The sequence below is a fragment of the Chelonoidis abingdonii genome, chromosome 2 (genome assembly GCF_003597395.2).
Source record: "Chelonoidis abingdonii isolate Lonesome George chromosome 2, CheloAbing_2.0, whole genome shotgun sequence".
Lineage (NCBI taxonomy): Eukaryota > Metazoa > Chordata > Testudines > Testudinidae > Chelonoidis > Chelonoidis abingdonii.
In genome coordinates, this window is record NC_133770.1 from 104,546,749 (window position 1) to 104,564,309 (window position 17,561).

The 17,561-nt window shown below is 39.9% G+C and overlaps 2 protein-coding genes across 5 annotated transcripts in view; one reads left to right on the plus strand and one right to left on the minus strand.

Moving 5' to 3' along the window:
- The window catches only part of CNTNAP2 (contactin associated protein 2), a 2,322,964-nt gene that overhangs the window by 1,950,777 nt on the left and 354,626 nt on the right, over nt 1-17,561 (plus strand). The window lies entirely within an intron of this gene.
- EZH2 (enhancer of zeste 2 polycomb repressive complex 2 subunit) overlaps nt 1-17,561 on the minus strand; it is an 86,850-nt gene that overhangs the window by 28,582 nt on the left and 40,707 nt on the right. For 3 of the 4 annotated variants that reach the window (XM_032782096.2, XM_032782098.2, XM_075062603.1), the window contains 5 exons: nt 15,557-15,680; nt 14,175-14,303; nt 8,963-9,079; nt 6,693-6,813; nt 4,825-4,968 (listed from right to left, as the gene is read on the minus strand). In XM_032782096.2, coding sequence (XP_032637987.1) covers nt 4,825-4,968; nt 6,693-6,813; nt 8,963-9,079; nt 14,175-14,303; nt 15,557-15,680 — 635 coding nt within the window. The remainder of the gene's footprint in view (nt 1-4,824; nt 4,969-6,692; nt 6,814-8,962; nt 9,080-14,174; nt 14,304-15,556; nt 15,681-17,561) is intronic. The other variant, XM_032782097.2, reaches the window with a different exon arrangement.

Consider the following 17,561-nt stretch of genomic DNA (forward strand, 5'->3'; position numbering starts at 1 on the left):
AAGGAGTTGACCATTTCCCTGTGTTGGCAGTGGTCTACTATTAGCAACACCACATTTTGCAACACACTCTATGCTAATCTGGGATTGACAGGTATAGGGAAATTGTGAGGAAAGAAACTATTTCTAACCTGTTCTGTAACTCTTGTTCTTCAAGATGTGCTGCACATGTCCATTCCACTTCAGGCGTGTATGCGCCCAGTACACTGTTGGATATTTTTCCATCAGCGATGCCCACTGACATGGTGCATGTGCCCGCTGCTGCACGATGGTTTAAAGGGCAGAACCACTGCTGACCTCCCTCATTTCATTCTTACTCGACAGAATCCAATACAGAGGGGAAGGACAAAGGGTCATGGAATGATATGTACATCATGTCTCAAACAACAGTTACGGAACAGATCAGTAACCATTTCTTCAAGTGACTGCACATGCCCATTCCACTTCAGGTGACACTCTAGCAGATCAAGCCACAGTAGGATCGGAGTCTACCTGAAAAATGCCTAAAGGACCACATGCACAAATCTCACATCATCTCTAGATTGCTGAAAGACGGCCTAGTGTGAGGCAAAAATATGTACTGAAGACCACGTTGAGGCTTTACAAATTTCTAGGATAGTCACTCGAGCTAAAACGGTTGCAAAGGCTGTATGCGATTTTGTTGAATGTATTAATACCTCTGCTTGGTGGAGCTACACTGTCCAGTTTGTAACATAATCATATATAGGGGGCTATCCAGAATGAGACTCTTTGAGAACGGAGTGGAAGTCACTTCATTCTGTCTGCAATTGCTGCAAATAATTATGAGGACAATCTAAACTGCTTAGTCTTCTCCAAGAACACCACCAATGATCTAACACCTGTATATGGAGTGTCTCCTCGACCTTGAGCATGGGGCTTTGGGAAGTGAACCAAGATAGCTGCTAGTTTGACTTTGATGGAATTAGTTGCCAGACCATGTTGTTTCAGGTGTAACCGATTGTCCAGAACACGATGTATCGGAGCTCAGACTGGAGAAACCCCCATTTTTTGGGACGAGATGGAAAATATCTTCCAATTTCCCAATGAAGTATATAGTTTTCTACTTTTTAAAAGTACATCTTGAACTCCCTTTGAGCAAGCCTCCTCTTGAGGCATTAGCCATGGAGCATCCAGACTGTGAGATGAGGGCCTGCAGGTTGGGGTGGAGGAGATGACCATGGTCCTGAGGGTAGTGTCAACAGACCTGTCTGAGAGGATCAGCAAAGTAGGAAACCAGTGTTTCCAAGTCCATACTGGAGTTACAAGTATGACTCAAGCACAGTCTGAGTGATTTTCGACAACACTCTGGGCAGGAGTGGAACTGGAGGAAATGCATATAGGAGCATGACCATCCAGGGCAACAGGAAAGCATCTTTTGAAGAACTCTGGGCTGTGACTTGTGTGATGGCACTTCTTGTTGACGTTTGTTTCAAGCAGGTCTATTTGGGGAGTCCCACATTGTTGGAAAATGAACCTGGCAATGTCTGAGCAGAGAGATCACTTGTGGTGACTGGTGAAAGATCTGCTTAACTAGTCTGCCAGTTTATCCTGGACACCAGGAAAGTGAAAGGCTTTGAAGTGGACTGAGATGGTGATACAGAAATCCCAAATCCTCACTGCCTCTTGGCATAGCAGAAACTGGGCTTGTCCTTGTCTGTTCACAAAGAACATGGCCACTATGTTATCTGTAAGTATGAGCAGATTTCTTTCCTTGATGTGGAGAAGGAAGGCTTTACAAGTTAGCTGAATGGCTCTTAATTCTCTGATATTGTATCTTGAGGGACCCGAGGTAAAACCCCAACCAAGGGCAAAAGCGTATATAACTAGGGTCAAAGCCAGCTGTGGAGGAACAAATAGCACTCCATACGCACATGAACGGTTTTTCCACTAGCTTAGAGGTCAAGACGTGTGGGTACTCAAACTACTATGTCTAGAGGATGACAACTGAAGCGTGCACCAATAATAACCACTTTTGCAGCTTTCGAGATGAACAATGTAAGTGCATGAAGCCATATGTCCCAGAAGCCTGAGGCAATTTGTACCATTGTCATAGGATCGGCCCTCAGATTTAAAGCAATGGACAGCAGAGTCTGCAATCTTATCTGTGGAAGAAAGACTTTGGCTTCCAGAGAGTCCAAGACAGCTCCTATAAACTTCATCTTTTGTACAGGTGACAGGATTGACTTCTCTGTGTTGCTAAGCAACCCTAGAGTGCTGAAGGTGGATTGTAGGAGAGACAGTGGTCAACACCACAACTTTGGACCAGCCCCTCACCAGCCAGTCATCCAGGTAGGAAAACACGTGAACTCTTGATTTCCTCAGGAACATTGCCACGACTGCCATGCACTTTCTAAAATCATGTGGAGCTGCAGTACTATCATTTGGCCTGTCTGCCAACAGGTAGCAAGACTGGTTGACCAGGAATCTGAGGAACGTCCTTTGGCTTTGATGTATCACCACTTGGAAATATGCATCTTTTAAGTTGAAGCCAGCATGCAAGTCTCCAGGGAGGGGATAATGGAAGCCAGCATGACAATGCGAAACTACTTTCTTCAGATATCTGTTCAGCTGTCACAAGACTAATATGGTCTGAGATCTCCTTCTGGGATCAGGAAACAGTGGGAATAAAACCCCCTTCCTTTGAATTGCTGAGTAACTTCCTCTATGGCTTCCAGCTAGAGGAGAGATTGCATCTTCTAAATAAGAAGTTCTTTGTAAGAGTGATCCCTAAAAAAGGATTGGGAAGGTGGTGTGATGGGAAGACAGAAATAAAACTGAAGCTTGTAGCCCAATTCCACCATGCTTAAGACATGCTGATTTGTAGTGATGTAAGACCACGCTGATTTGTAGTGATGTAAGACCAAGCACTTGGATAGTGGGACAGCCTGGTGGTAAAGGAGTAGGAGAAACAGTCCTTGATAAAAACACCAAAGACACCAGGGTGCCTGCAAACTGGGTAGTAGTGCAGAGAGGCTTGGGGGGAGAGAGAGAGAGAGATCTCCCCTCCTAAAATGACGGAGCCTCAAAGGGAAGACACAGAATGGTTGGTTGGACCGACCTCTTGAGGAAGACTAATGATTGGAACCACCGCCATGGCTCTGGTCGTAGAATCAGCAGCATCCAAACCCTCCTGAAGTGAGGTTCTGGGCACCAACTTACTCTCATCCACCATAGCAAGGAACTCTTGCCCTCTGGCAACCTGTCCTTAAACTTTCAGATATTGTCTCAGAGGTACAAATCATAGCAACACCTACTGACTAGCAAACCCGAGCTGCAAGCCAGCTGTTCAATACAATTTTCTGCCAAAGAGATCAAGTTTTTTTGCATCATTTGTTTTGGGGTAGATGCTGACTCTGGCACTCTCCAAATGGCAGCTGAAACCACCACTGATACCAGAGGGGAGAGGGTGAATCAATGCTCAACACCTGTGAGAGGACATAATACCTGCACCTCACCTTTCTGCTGTGTGGGAAAGGAAGATGGAGTCTATCAGAGCACTTTGGTAGTCTCCAGAATAGCTTAATTAAATGGAAGCAGCATCTGAGGAGGTCCTATGGCAGCTAAAATTTCAGTCAGCCTGAGATCTCTAACAACTTCCACCTGGATATCTAAAGCATAAAGTCACTCTCCTTAAAACATCCTGATGGGCTCTATAATCACTGGGGGAGGCAAGGAGACACCTGCTCCACAGGTGATGAAGAGGATGAAGCCAAGGCTGGATGTGGTGGAGCCTCCACTGGTATCTCCAAGGGGAGATTCACCTGCTCAGTACCAAGCCCAATACCAGGACTGCCTTCCTGCTACACTTAGAGTGGATCTTGATGTCTTCTAGATGAAGTAGAATGGGGAAGGTAATGAGATGAGCTGGAGGCAGGCAGAAATCCTCAAGGTGCCAAAACTGCCACTGGTAAAGTCCCAGAGCCCAGTTTCTTCCAGGCTCTAGTGGCTGGCCAAGATGAAGCCTCTGGTGGGTGCCAGAGATAGTAAGCACTCAGAAGGGTGAGGCACACGATGCATTGCAAGATGTGTAAAATATATGGAGATACATCTATCTCATAGAACTGGAAGGGACCCCGAAAGGTGGTCAAGTCCAGCCCCCTACCTTCACTAGCAGGACCAAGCACTGATTTTGCCCCAGATCCCTAATTCAAGGATTGAACTCACAACTCTAGGTTTAGCAGGGCAGTGCTCAAACCACTGACCTATCCCTCACCACCAAGAGCAGCCATGCAGGACAAATCCTGTCCCTCCCCAGTGTGGCTGGACTAGCAGCTAAGAGCCCTAGGCTCCCAGCAGCACGGGAGATCAGATTTCACAGGGGAGAGCTGGTTTCATGGTCCGTGACATGTTTTTCAGAGCCGTGAAATTGGTAAGGCCCCAACTAGAAGACCCTAACTAGAACTATGGCTAAAAACAGAACCAACTATATACAAAATAGACAATTTAAGAAAAGCCTGTGATAGCAAGCTAACACATTCCAACAACCATCATGAGCAGTGAAGGAACTGAGTGGAATCAGGGGCAGCTCTGCCTTTTATACCACAGCAAGGTGGCACGAGACAGCAGAATGCACATATGCTGCCTTAGTGTGTACGACTGAGGGACAAGTTTTTAACAGTGCACTAGACATGCACACACCTTAAGTGGAATGGATATGTGCAATCACTAGAAGAAATAACTTTGTTAACTTCACTGAGCATAAATACAAAAATATAAATCTGAACATCTTCCATTTATAGAGGAAATAAATACAGGAAAAAACTGCTACAATAATAGAGGTTTTTAAAATCTACTGGATTGACATACCCATTCTGTTGCCTTCTCGGTCTTTCTGTTTTTCATCTTGCTCATCATGATTATCATCTCCATCATCATCATCTTCATCATCACTATACTGACCAAGTGCATTTACTAGCTCCACAAATATCTCATCATTGATAAATCCGCATTCTGAAATTCAGCAATATTGGAAGTAAAGCAAAATCAAAAAACAAAGAAAGTGTATACCAAGTATTTATTTCTACCCCATATTTCAGTTTTTTAAAAATGAACAACTATGGCTATATGTTTAGTTATCACAGGGATGAGCAAACTTTTTGGCCTGAGGAGCACATCTGGGTAGGGAAATTACATGCAGGGCCATGAATGTAGGGGTGGGGTATGGGAGGGAGTGCAGGGTGTAGGAAGGGGCTCAGGGCAAGGGCGCAGAAGGGGTGCAGGGTGTACAAGGAGCTCAGGGCAGGGGGTTGGGGTGCAGGAGGGGGCTCAGGGCAGGAGGTTGGCTCCGATCCGGCACCACTTACCTGGAGCAGCTCCAGGGTGGCAGCAGCACGCAGAGGGGCTAAGACAGGCCCTGCCTGCCCTGGCCCCACGCTGCTCCCGGAAGCAGCCGGCACCACATTCCTGTAGCCCCTGTGGGGCTAATGAGAGCTGAGGGGGCGGTGCCTGCAGGCAAGGGCAGCACACAGAGCCCTCTGCCCCTTCCCACCAGGGGCTAAAGGGAGGTGGTGCCGGCAGCTTCCAGGAGCAGCATGGGCCTGCGATGTCACGGGGGTGGCACTCCAATGGGCTAGATCCAGGCCGTAGTTTGCCCACCCCTGAGTTATCAGATCCTGTGCTCATAGCACATTACAATCCATAAATTCAGGACAAGACAGGAGGGGCTGAGCAGGAGGATGAATAAGAATCAACAATCTCTTATTGGTTAATTTTGAGGGATTTTTCCCAAATCCCTCTATGCTAGTCAAGAGAGGGAATATAAATCCTTCTACCAGAAAATAGGAATAGAAAAATAAAGCTCTAGTAATATCACGCTTCCTGTAAGATAAATGGGACTGGGCTGGTTGGGGTACTGGTCACTTTGTGCCATACTGGCAATGAGGAGAGAGGTGGTTGGTAGTTCACTGCTATCCTCTCCACAATCATCCACACCACGCACCCAGGAAGCATAGCAGAGGAATTCACTCATACACAGTAAAGGCAAGTGAAATGCCAAAGAGCATAACCCTTATCTCTTGGCTCAATCTGGCTATGCCATTTTGCCCTACAATTCAGAAGTTTTGTCAAAAGGGACAGGAGTATGTCTGGATTCTCCTTGAAATGTTTCATACTTATCTAATCTCAAGCCCAGATATTACAATGATTAACTGTATGCTCTGGGAAACAAAGTTAACCTCGCTATTTCACCTCTCAGAACTGGTGCGAGGATTTAGTTTATATTTTCAAACAACTGCATAAATATTAATCCAGCTAAAAAAGCTAAGTAAGATTGTTATACTCACTATTCAACATGGCATAGGGGGATGATGGAGAATACTAAACACTATTTGCTAATACAAATTACTAAGTCCTCAGGAATCATACTTCAGTTTTGATATTTAATTTATAAATAAAAATACACCGCTACCTCGATATAATGCCACCCAATATAATACGAGTTTGGATATAACTCGGTAAAGCAGTGCTCCGGCAGGGCAAGGCTGCGCACTCCGGTGGATCAAAGCAAGTCCAATATAACAAAGTTTCACCTATAACACGGTAAGATTTTTTGGCTCCCACAGACAGGGTTATATGGAGGTAGAGGTGTATATAATAAAGCTGACTGCTACAGAAGAAGCTATTAATCATGTTTAGGTAGGAAGAAATGGCTGATATACATGGTGTGTTGCACTCACCTCTGTCTCCATGTACTTTTCCATCATAGTTCTTGATCAGTTCTTCAATAAAGGTTCCATCCTGATCAAGCACTTCATCTCCCATGTAAGGAATATTATGTAAAACCGTTTCATCCTCTACCTAAAAGTAATATGGAAAGATTTATGATTACAATAGAAGCAGATATTCTCTCAGGGAGCACATGACAAAAATTTTTGACGAGTCCCCCATATCAGCAGTGTGACTGCCCCAAACCTGCAATGACAAGTGGCATTCCATATAATCACGTAATCATTCTGAAATAAAGTCACTCTTTTTCTGGAACAGAATACTCACAAGAGCAGCTACTGATGCATAGCTACAGTGAAATTGCTATTCCACTATAACTGTTCTGATCAATTTCCCCCCCATGTAGACAAGCCCTTATCCTCAACAGGATACTCATTATGTTAACAGATAATCAGTTGTCTAAAACGGATTAAATATTTGTTGATGATAATGCCTTTACAATTATTTAATTTAAATAAGTGTAACTTTCAATTTTGGCTTTCAGCGATAGAGGGCTGATGTTTCGTTTTTGTTGAGAAAAACATTTCCTTGTGGGTTGAGTTTTCTTGTAGATTAGCTGCTGATTTTATTTGGGTTAAAAATCACTTCTAATAATAAGATCGGTCAGTTTGAGGCACATATAGTAATTTGTGTATTTTATATTTTTTTATTCTAAATAAAAATGGTTGCCTTCAGTGCACTAAACTAACATGAAAAAGGATGACCAATTATATGTACAGTATCAAAAGTGCGGTTCCCTAAGTAATTTACATGTCTGTTCATAATATAAGTAGTCAGATCATACAATAAATCCTGGCTCTCAGAGAATTAACATCACTTAATGGAGACTGACAGTAGATTATGCAAGAATAATCAACAACTTTTTAGGACTTCCTTCTGGACACAAAGCACTAGTCCTAATTTCTAAAAATGTAGTTCAAATTTGACTTAGGTCAAAATCTAGACCTTAACTGACATCTGTCCTAAATACAAAGCCATTGTACATAATCAGGATTTCTGTTCCAGTGAGGCCAAGGACTGGAATACCCTTAATTTTGCAATATCCACATTATGGAACCCTGGAAGATTTAGGTGAGAAAGGTTAAGTCTACAGCCAGTGCTATCTCTCTCTCTCGGCTTCAGCATTAACACTCACCAAGTGTAAAGAACAAATATCTTTAAAATGTCCTCTTTCTAAAAATGAATCAGTACTAAAACTTGTCTGCTCAGAAAAACCTGCCATCCAGCCACCTTTTTAATATTCAACCTTTTTTCATACTTTTTCAAGTTTATGAAGTAACTGGTAAAAAATGAAAAAGGGTAGAGCAAGAAAAGAAAACAGATGTAAAGCAGTGCAGAAAGCAATATTTCAGGAATTTTATATAGATCTAAATATTAAAACAAATGGAATAGATTTCTATTCTTTTGGATATACTAATTTATTGGTTTCCACTTACATTGTAATTTATCTCCCTAAATGCACACAGCTTCTATTTTTTAAAAACTTACTTTAACAGATATTGCAACTCCAGGCAGCATCTTTGGAGACACGTGTATTAGATGTACGAATGGTTTATGTATGATTGTGTTTTACTCTGGGGGAAGGGTTAACGCTCCTCCAGAAACTAAAATATGGTGAGTCACTGAGACTAACCAACTCCAGAGAAGTCCCAACCATTCAGGTAGTTTGCATGTTCTGGATCAGGCTAGGTTTGCCAGCGACTAGGAAAGAGAGAAAAGGCTTCTGATATAAAAAGGATGAGCTTGAACTGGCTCATGGCCTTTATTTTGATTCAGCAGATGGACATCACTCTCTGTCCAAAAGGAAGCCCCAACCCTTTCTAAAGGGTTAGAAGGAATGTTGGCATATCAGACGCCCCATATGGAAGATGGATGGTTTCTGGTACGTTTAAAGTGGATTTAAATCTCTGTTTTCTCTGTAATGCTTTTGTCCTATGAATAAATGTGCTTACTTACAAAAGCTGTACGGTCACTGTGAAAAACACTATCAAATGTCGTCTGAAAGAAAGCAGAGCAGGAGCTGGCCTTTAATCAGACTGGCTTGCTGGAGATATCACAGTGGATGGCAGAGGTCTTTGTAGTCATAAAACCCCAATCAGAAGGGAGTGGGAGAAAGATTCCTACCAAGAGATAGGAGACAGGGCAGACCTGAGTGGTATTCCTGGAGTGGACTATGGGTGCAGGAATACAGGCGCAGTTAACCTGAAAATGTGACACTTACCATAAAATTTTGCTGAAGGGGAGACCAAGAATACATTATGGGCACTGAAGCAACAGCATTCAGAGTCTTGAGCGGGATGACTTGTTTTGGAAAATCTAAATCACTGGTAACAGAGCACTGAAATGAGAGGTAGAAATTACACTTCTCTCCTAGTAGCAATTCTGATAACAAAATACAAAAAGATGTTTCAATTTATCAAATTTAAACCATATCAGAATTAGGTAAGTCTGTCTTTAGAAAAATGCCTCAATTTTTAAGTGGTAGCATTAGGAATAGGTTTAATAAGCAAGAGATACAAATTATTTTGTTTGCAGAATACTTGTTAATAGTTTCCATAGTTCTCTGTTTACTATCACATATTAAGGATATCCAGGCTCTCATGTACCATTACACTCAGGCTACTTTACCGAAAAACATCATTTCATTTGGTTATCGAAAACAGATTTAGTACTTGATGATAAACTGTCTTATCTGATGTTTACAATGTATTAACTAGATGTCTGGGAGACAAAGAATTCCTCTAGGCTTCACATTAATGCACCGCTGAGCTGAAGAAAGAACTTTTTTTTTTTTTTAGAAATATTAAGTACGTTGATCCTTTAATACCAGAAAGTCTATTTCAACAAGCAGCAAAGAATCCTGTGGCACCTTATAGACTAACCAGGTGCCAAAGGATTCTTTGCTGCTTTCACAGATCCAGACTAACACGGCTACCCCTCTGATATTTCAACAAGTTATCACTTCAACTTGTCTGTAAGTCTTGACCTCCACTGTATTCCTATCCTATCCCAAAACCTTTGACCGTGTATATTGTGTGTAGGACAACAATAAAGTGAAATTTACTCTAATACTGAACTCTGAACTGTCAAACAGTGCTTTCAATATGACATTCTTTTACGATTCACTTTTTTGCAGACCTAGAACTGGAAGGAAGAGAAATCACAAAAAGGGTGAGAGAGGACAAATATTCAAAATGTGAAATGAGAAATGGTTTTTAAAATGAAACATTTGGACAATTAATAAATTTGATTAGCCCTAGAATAATACATGAATATTCTAACCCAGGGCCTGAAAAATCCACTAGCTCTTATAACTGGGGGAAACCTACACAACTAGTTTCTGTAGGTTCTATTTTTAAAGTTTCTAGCCCTTATACATGCAACAGTAACCGTCTCAATTATAGGCAGAGGTGGTAACAGTGCCTATACTTAAGGCTGCTCAACACTTTGCCTTTGGGAACCCTGTTTAGAGTTGCTTATAACTTAACCAAACTAACCATTCAGGCTGAATTTTTTCATGCCAGGTATCTGCCGGGCTGACTCGTTGCTATTGATTTCTTTTGTTTTGTTTTGTTTTTTAGTTTCAGCTCAAACAATTCAGCCATTTCTCAGAACATGTTTAGGGAAAAACACATTGTTGTGCCCATGTTAAATACTTTTTAAAAAAAAAGTTTCATTGAGAAGCTCTAACATCTCCATGGTTTGGAGCCACAAGCTGACGTGCAGCAAGGATGGGAGGGAAGAGATTCCTTTGTATCACTGTATGACATGTACAATATATAAAAGGCCCCACACTGTACAAAATCAAACATAAAATAACTATGTTCAAAAATAATATTAAGGTTACAAAGTCAAGCAGTCAAGAGTTAGGAAATGCCAGAATTAAGATTGTCCATAGAATCTTAATTCAATGCTCTTGTACATATGTATTATACCATCTTTACTTAAACTATCACATATTTTTTCCACAGGACACCTGCCTTATTCAGTACGTAGGATGGACGATTATCCTTGAATGGATAACTATTCAGTATTTTGATTTATCTTCATTGTTTAATGTGTGGCCACATGCCTTATTTACTGCACACTATTCAAACACTGCTCTGAAAACAGCATTATTAATTTCCTCATAGGCTTTTCTACAGCACTTATCACTATAGTATCTATATATAAAATATTTAAAAAAAAAAAAAAACAAAAAAAAAAAACACCAATTGGCTTCAGTTGCAGCTGCAAGTGCTTAGAACTTCTGTAAATCAAACCACAGGATCTCCAGCTGGGTATCCAGAAAATGTGGCAACACACAGGAACTTTGCAGCACAGGCAGGGACAGAATTCAAGCAGCATTCAACGGCTTGAACCATGAAACCATCCTCTCTCTTCCTGCACATTCCTGCCTGTCAGGATACACCTTGCAACTTCTGCAACAAGTGAGACAGATCCTACAGACAACAGCCTTCTCCTTCACTACACAACCTCAATTCATCCTCAGAGCAAGTCTGTCCCATACATGAATGAGGCAGGGGTTCAGCGGGGGAAAAAAAATAGTATGGGATCATGTAAGTAAAGACTATCATAATGCATACACAAAAAGGAACCAAATGAAGCTTGTATGGAAAAATTTAGTTCTAGCATTTCCTCATCTCTTGAGTATTTGACTTCACAACTTTATTCATATTAAACACCTTAAGAGAATGTTACAGTGTGCAAACTACTCCATCTGGGTATGCAGCCAGACACCTGCAGTACCTTTGTTCCTGTACTTCTTGGACAGTCAGGAGCAATGTGAAATTAACAAGACACTGATCAGTTTCACCATATGCTTTTCAGAAGCTTTTATGCTGCTGCAGGGGTACAATAGTAGACCTCTATTCCCATCAGAGTACTGAGGAAGATCAGAGGAAGGGGAGACAGAAAGCTTTCTTCCAAAAGCCAGCAAGGTAGGCTTCAAATTTCCAAAGACATCTTAACTTAGAAGACTATCTGTTGTATCAATCTCTGGGTAGTTGGTGTCTTTAGAAATTTGATTTAGATTTAGTTCGACTAGTAGCTCTCTAGCAATTTTTTTCATGCCATCATTTAAGTCTAGAAAGTATGCAAAATTATAAAAATGATTTTGTCCTTTAAAAAAAAAAAAAAAGAATATAACTAAAAATCTTAAGGCAACATTATGTTCATGCAAAGTTAAGAACAAAGTCAGTATTTTAAATCCTCTTTATGATCCTGTGTGATACTCTGCCTGCTTTTGAACTCAGTTCAATAATCATTAAATAAGGAAATTACATTCATGGGAGTGGCTCTGGTCAATGCCACTCAATAGTCTAGTCACTGGAGGCGACTGAAAACCAAGGTCTGTGGCTCCACAGAAACAGAGGAGTGTCACCAACCGACACAGAATGTGTCACTCTCATGAAAACTGCACCCAAGATACCAGGTTTCCAGCCAATGTATTTGAGACTAAAATTAATATTTAAAATTTTAAAAGGATTCAGATACATTTTTATAAGTACTATTTTCCTGTCTTAATCCTCCTATTATAAATTATGGCAATTTTTAAATCAAGTATTAAGAGTAGATTTCTTCTGATTCCTTTCTGAGACAAACTGGATTAGAATGCAATAATCAATTCATTGATTCAGACAGGAAATTAACACAAATTTCCACTTTGATTAAGAAGGCAATTCAAACTAGCAAGTCAAAATCTGATATATTCCAATAACTCTGAAGGTGAAATTTGACCCTTTTCTCCCAAAGAACTGAAAAATTGATGTATGACCCTTACAACAATTTTTGGTTTCAGCATTTGTTAAAACTGTCAAATACTATCAAAAGCTCTGATCCTGTATGTATGTGGGTGTAGCTCATGCAAGTATGCAGCCCCACTGACTTCAGTGTGACTTTGCCTGTGTGCATTGTTTTGTAGGACTGGAGCCAGTCATCTGTTTTCCATTTTTGCTTGCGAGACTACTTTCATAAGAGAGGAGTAGAAGGAACACTAAGACATGGGCTGGAAATAGTTTCAAAAAGAAGACAAATGGAAGATACATATATTTATGGCTAAAAGTACTAATTGTATAAAAGCTCCCTGTTAAAAATTTCAGATTTTCTGTTATTTTTTGCCCCTTCATAAAAAGTCACCCCCCGCCCCCCCCCGAAACACAGCAGATGTGTTAACTAAATTCACTTTCTGTTTATGGCAAGCCCATCTCAATTTGATGAGTAGGAAGACACTTTCCCTTTCATTGGATCATTTCACATCAAAAAGTCAATCTACCTACAGAAGCTAAACTAGTTTAAGTTTGCTGACATTAGGGTTTTGCACCAGTTTAAGAACAGATTTAAAAATTTTATTAAAGCTAATGTTAAAATTATGTAATTCACAAGTTGAGAAAAGAGTGTCTGTATATCTGGGTATAGTGCTTAAATTATCCACAAATACAAAGTTTGTTTTTAAAATCATAAGATACATATAGGGCATAAGCAGCAGTATCTCAAATTTGGTAAGTAAATTTAAGAATACAGTTTAGATCAGAGGGGGGCAAACTACGGCCTGCAGGCCACATCCAGCCCACAGGACAGGCCTGCCCGGCCCCCAAGCTCCTGGTCCAGGAGGCTCGCCCCCAGTCCCTCCCCTGCTGTCTCCTCTCCCCCTCAGCCTCAGCTCGCTCAGCCAGTGCAATGCCAACCCTCTCCCCTAACCAGCCCTCCATACAATTTACGAAACCCGATGAAGCCATCAGGCCAAAAACTTTGCCCGGCCCTGGTTTAGATATTAGCATCCAAGTATTCGGGTACATCACTCATGAAAAGTTATACAGAGAGTTGGTTGTGAAAAGCACATACATCAATGAGTGAAGACTGTCCCTCAGTAACTGAGAATTTAGGATAGGTTGTCCATTTAGAAAATACAATCCATGAGGAAAAGTATTTCAGTTACTTTCCCCAGTTTAAACTACATCCATTTTTAAACTATTTAGTTAAACCAGTGCAACTTTTCTAGTGTAAGTGAGGCCTATGCAAACTAATCTGTTCACTATTTTCATGCACGTTCTTTTATGAAGTGAGGGCCTGATCCAGCTGCTATTTAAAGCAACAAATTTTTTTCCATTGACTTTAGTGGCAGCTAGATCAGACCCCAAGTTCCCATGAGACAAGGCCTGATTAAAGGATGGTAAAGTGTGACCTAAGCATTTTCTGCTGCAAAAAGGACTTAGTTAAGATCCTAACATGCACAAAATTAAGTAGCATTTTATTGATTTCTTCCCAGTAAGCATCTGATAGGAATAATCATCAATAATTCCTAGAAAGGTGCTAGGTCTTCATATGAAAAAAGAACAGTGGCTAACACATGATCTGCCAGCCAATTTTTCACCAGTAAAACGAAAATGTGCTGACAACTTTGTAGCTAGAATTACCACAACACGTTAACCAACCTCCCTGGTCCCACGCAATGAGCTCACAGAAGTCATGATGTGTACAGGCTGTATCCTACGTTGTTTCCATTCTTGATTTAAGATTTCTGTCCTTTCCACTATCTTCTGACGATTAGAATTAAACATACTCTAAGAATGAAAGAAAATTGTCAATGTTGCAAGCAAAATAGGAAAGGAGTCAAAATTCATTTAATAACCTCTTCAAGTACTATCAGGTCTATTTTATTAACAAAGCATACATCTTTGAAAACACTAACTGCACTTAAGCAGCACCATGATAGTACATAAAATGAACACAAATTTTACTAGAAAAATAATTTTCAGCATTTCTAGCTGTTTTGAAAAGTATTTTCCCTCTTAAATATTTAAATATAGAATTATGGAACAGTTATTTTTCTTTAAATTAGCCATGTTCACCGGCAAAAGGAGGGGTCCTGTATTTCCATGATTAAACAATACAAATCACAGATAAACATATTTCATAGTTTCCAGGTGCACTGATTTATATATAAAGTCATAAAAATCCTTGACATTAATGCATATGATATAAAAGACAAAACAGACTTAAGGATCCTAGTGTCACTTTTATTGTAAAGATTACAATTTTTACACATAGCTTATATTACCAACACTATGCTTCATGAGCTAATGCTTCCGTTCTCAATAACTCAATTTTAAGTTATTCATGCTTGATCTCAGCCATGATATGACTTTATTTTTTTTAAAGGTGAGGAAGTACAGTCAGTCATTTCTGATTTATGGGAAAGTGGAAATAAAAAGGCCAACCCATCTCTACTGTTTTCCCCCCTACATTAAAGGAATTAAACAAAAATGGGATTGAAGGGGCATGGAGGAAGAGCACTGAACTGACTCGATATTGTCTGTGGAGAGGTACTGAGACTAACTGTATTATCCCTCCTTCCTCCTCCTACATGCACGTCATTTCTAAATGTTTGGAGATCTAGGGTTTCATGATGATGCTGCAGGACAGGGAGGATATGGCCACTCTCCACAAAGTCAACTCCCCTAAAAACTGCAAGGATTTTTCAAGCATGAATGAATACTGACTTTGGCTGTATATCCTGACTGAATTATATGTATAACCGAACGTATTGTGTAAATGCCTGCCTCCAAATTCATAATTCCAATCAGACAAACTATCGAGTGCCAAAAATTGTATTAATGTTAACTGAGATGTGCAACACCTTTTATTTTTAAAAAAATGAGTATTTATCTCTTCTTCAGAAAAATCATATTTTCCAACAAATATATACATAAAATATATTTTGTTAAGTGCAAGAATTCTAATTTATATTTCAGAAGAAAATCCATTCCAATGTCTACCATATAAGATTTTCATGAAGGAGGTACAGGTGACATACCTTAACTTCATCTGCCCGACGGAACCTCTTGAGCTGCCTCAGTCGCATGTATTCTGATTTTACACGCTTCCGCCAACAAATTGGTCCCTTTTCAGATTTCTTTCCTGTCTGACCCATGATTATCCTGTAACCAACAATATCATGTTAAGATTCACTGACCTAGCCACTATAGATAGGATAGTATCTTATAGATCATTTTACAGTGACTGAGCAGATAGACTGAGCATTACAGTGAATGAGCAGACATTTATAGAAAACAGTTAACCTTCCAGGATTTGATCCTGTAAGGTGCTGAACAGTCTGGCCCTAATACAGCAAAGCAGTTAAACATGTTCTTAATTTTAAGCATGGGAGCAACTGCACTGGAAGTCAACGGGATTACTCATGTCCTTACAGTTAAGCACATGCTTAACTGCCACCCTGCTCAGCACCTTGCAGGATCAAACCCTTACTCAGGAAGCCAATGGAAAAGTTCGGATGCTGAGAAACGCTTAACACTACGAAGTAACTAAAGTAGCGGGAAGTTAAACTTTCTAGTTATAGTTCATATTTGAGTCTCAAACTGGAAGCCACATTACTGTGAATGTCATCAGGGATATGGGGAACCAAAATAAGATATTTAAACTAGTTACTATTCAGCAGTACCATTGCAAAACGTTTTAACAATAAAACAATAAAACTTGTGTAAACAAGTATTATGGAGGTAAGAGTTTAAAATTGAACAAATTCACAAGATAGACAAAAAAAAATTCTCCAACCATAGTAAAGTAAGCTATTTACATACAGTTGGTCCTAAATACAGGAAAGGACACGCATCTCATTTATTTACAAGTTTTTTCACACAAATATTAACAATCAGACAATGAAAAAAAATATGAGATTCATGTGTGCTTTGTATTAAAAACAATCTGCACATTTTGCCAATATACCTATGTAATAGTCTCATAACAATGCCAAATACTTTAAATAGATGTCAACATTTAAAGTACATTGCACTTCCTGGCTGCCAACAATGCTAGAACTCCTAAAACAAGGCCATTCCTTCCAGACTTACCTACACTAAAGAAATGAATGACTACAGCCTACTGTATTTTATCTGAACTTTAATCTGCAACAGTGCATCATATTCACAATAACCACTCTGGCTAGCAGAGCTGAAAAAAATCCAGTGGATCGGCAAAAGCAGGAAGCTCTTAGCCAAGTGTCATCAACTTTTGCAGAATCATTTCTCGCTTTTGTGGTTGTGAAGATAACCTCCTAAATGTAAACTAAAGGCCAAGTCTACACTAAAAAGTTAGGCTGACCCAGCTACGTCGCTCAGAGATGGGAAAAATTAATCAGCATCGGCAACATCTGATCAACGGAAGAATTTGTTCAGTGACCTAGATACTGCCTCTCAGGAAGGTAGACTAACTACAGTGACAGGAGATCCTGTTGCTTTAATTAGCATCTACACTGAAGTGCTAAAGCGTTTCTAGTGAGGACATAGCCTGAGTAACCTATGCAGAACTGTCTCTCTTAATCTAGAGCCAAATGGTTTTAGTGCCTGAACTTTCTGAAACAGTACTGAAAACAATTGTGTCCAGGTTACATTAATAAAGTTTTCAGGAGACAAAGAACTGATTTTAGCAACTGTTTGGTTTCCCAGTATAGACAGAACATGAAAAGTTCAGAGGAACTTTAGGACAATCTTATAAGTAACAACTATAAAGCTGAAGTCTAATAAATCTTAGAATGACTTCTCCTTCATTTATATTTAGACTATTCATATATAAAAGTCTCAAGAAACCTGAAATACTTGTTTACACAAAAATCTATTATGTTAATTATGACATCAATTACTATGCAGGGTGTGGAGAAGGAAATATATTAATCTGAAATGTTGTAGGATGCGTTAAACAAAAATGTATGCTTGGGTACGTTGTTGGAGAAAGACCAAAACACACACACTGATAACTATTTTTTTTCGTGGGAGTCCAATGATCCCAGAGTGTCCAACTCTCTA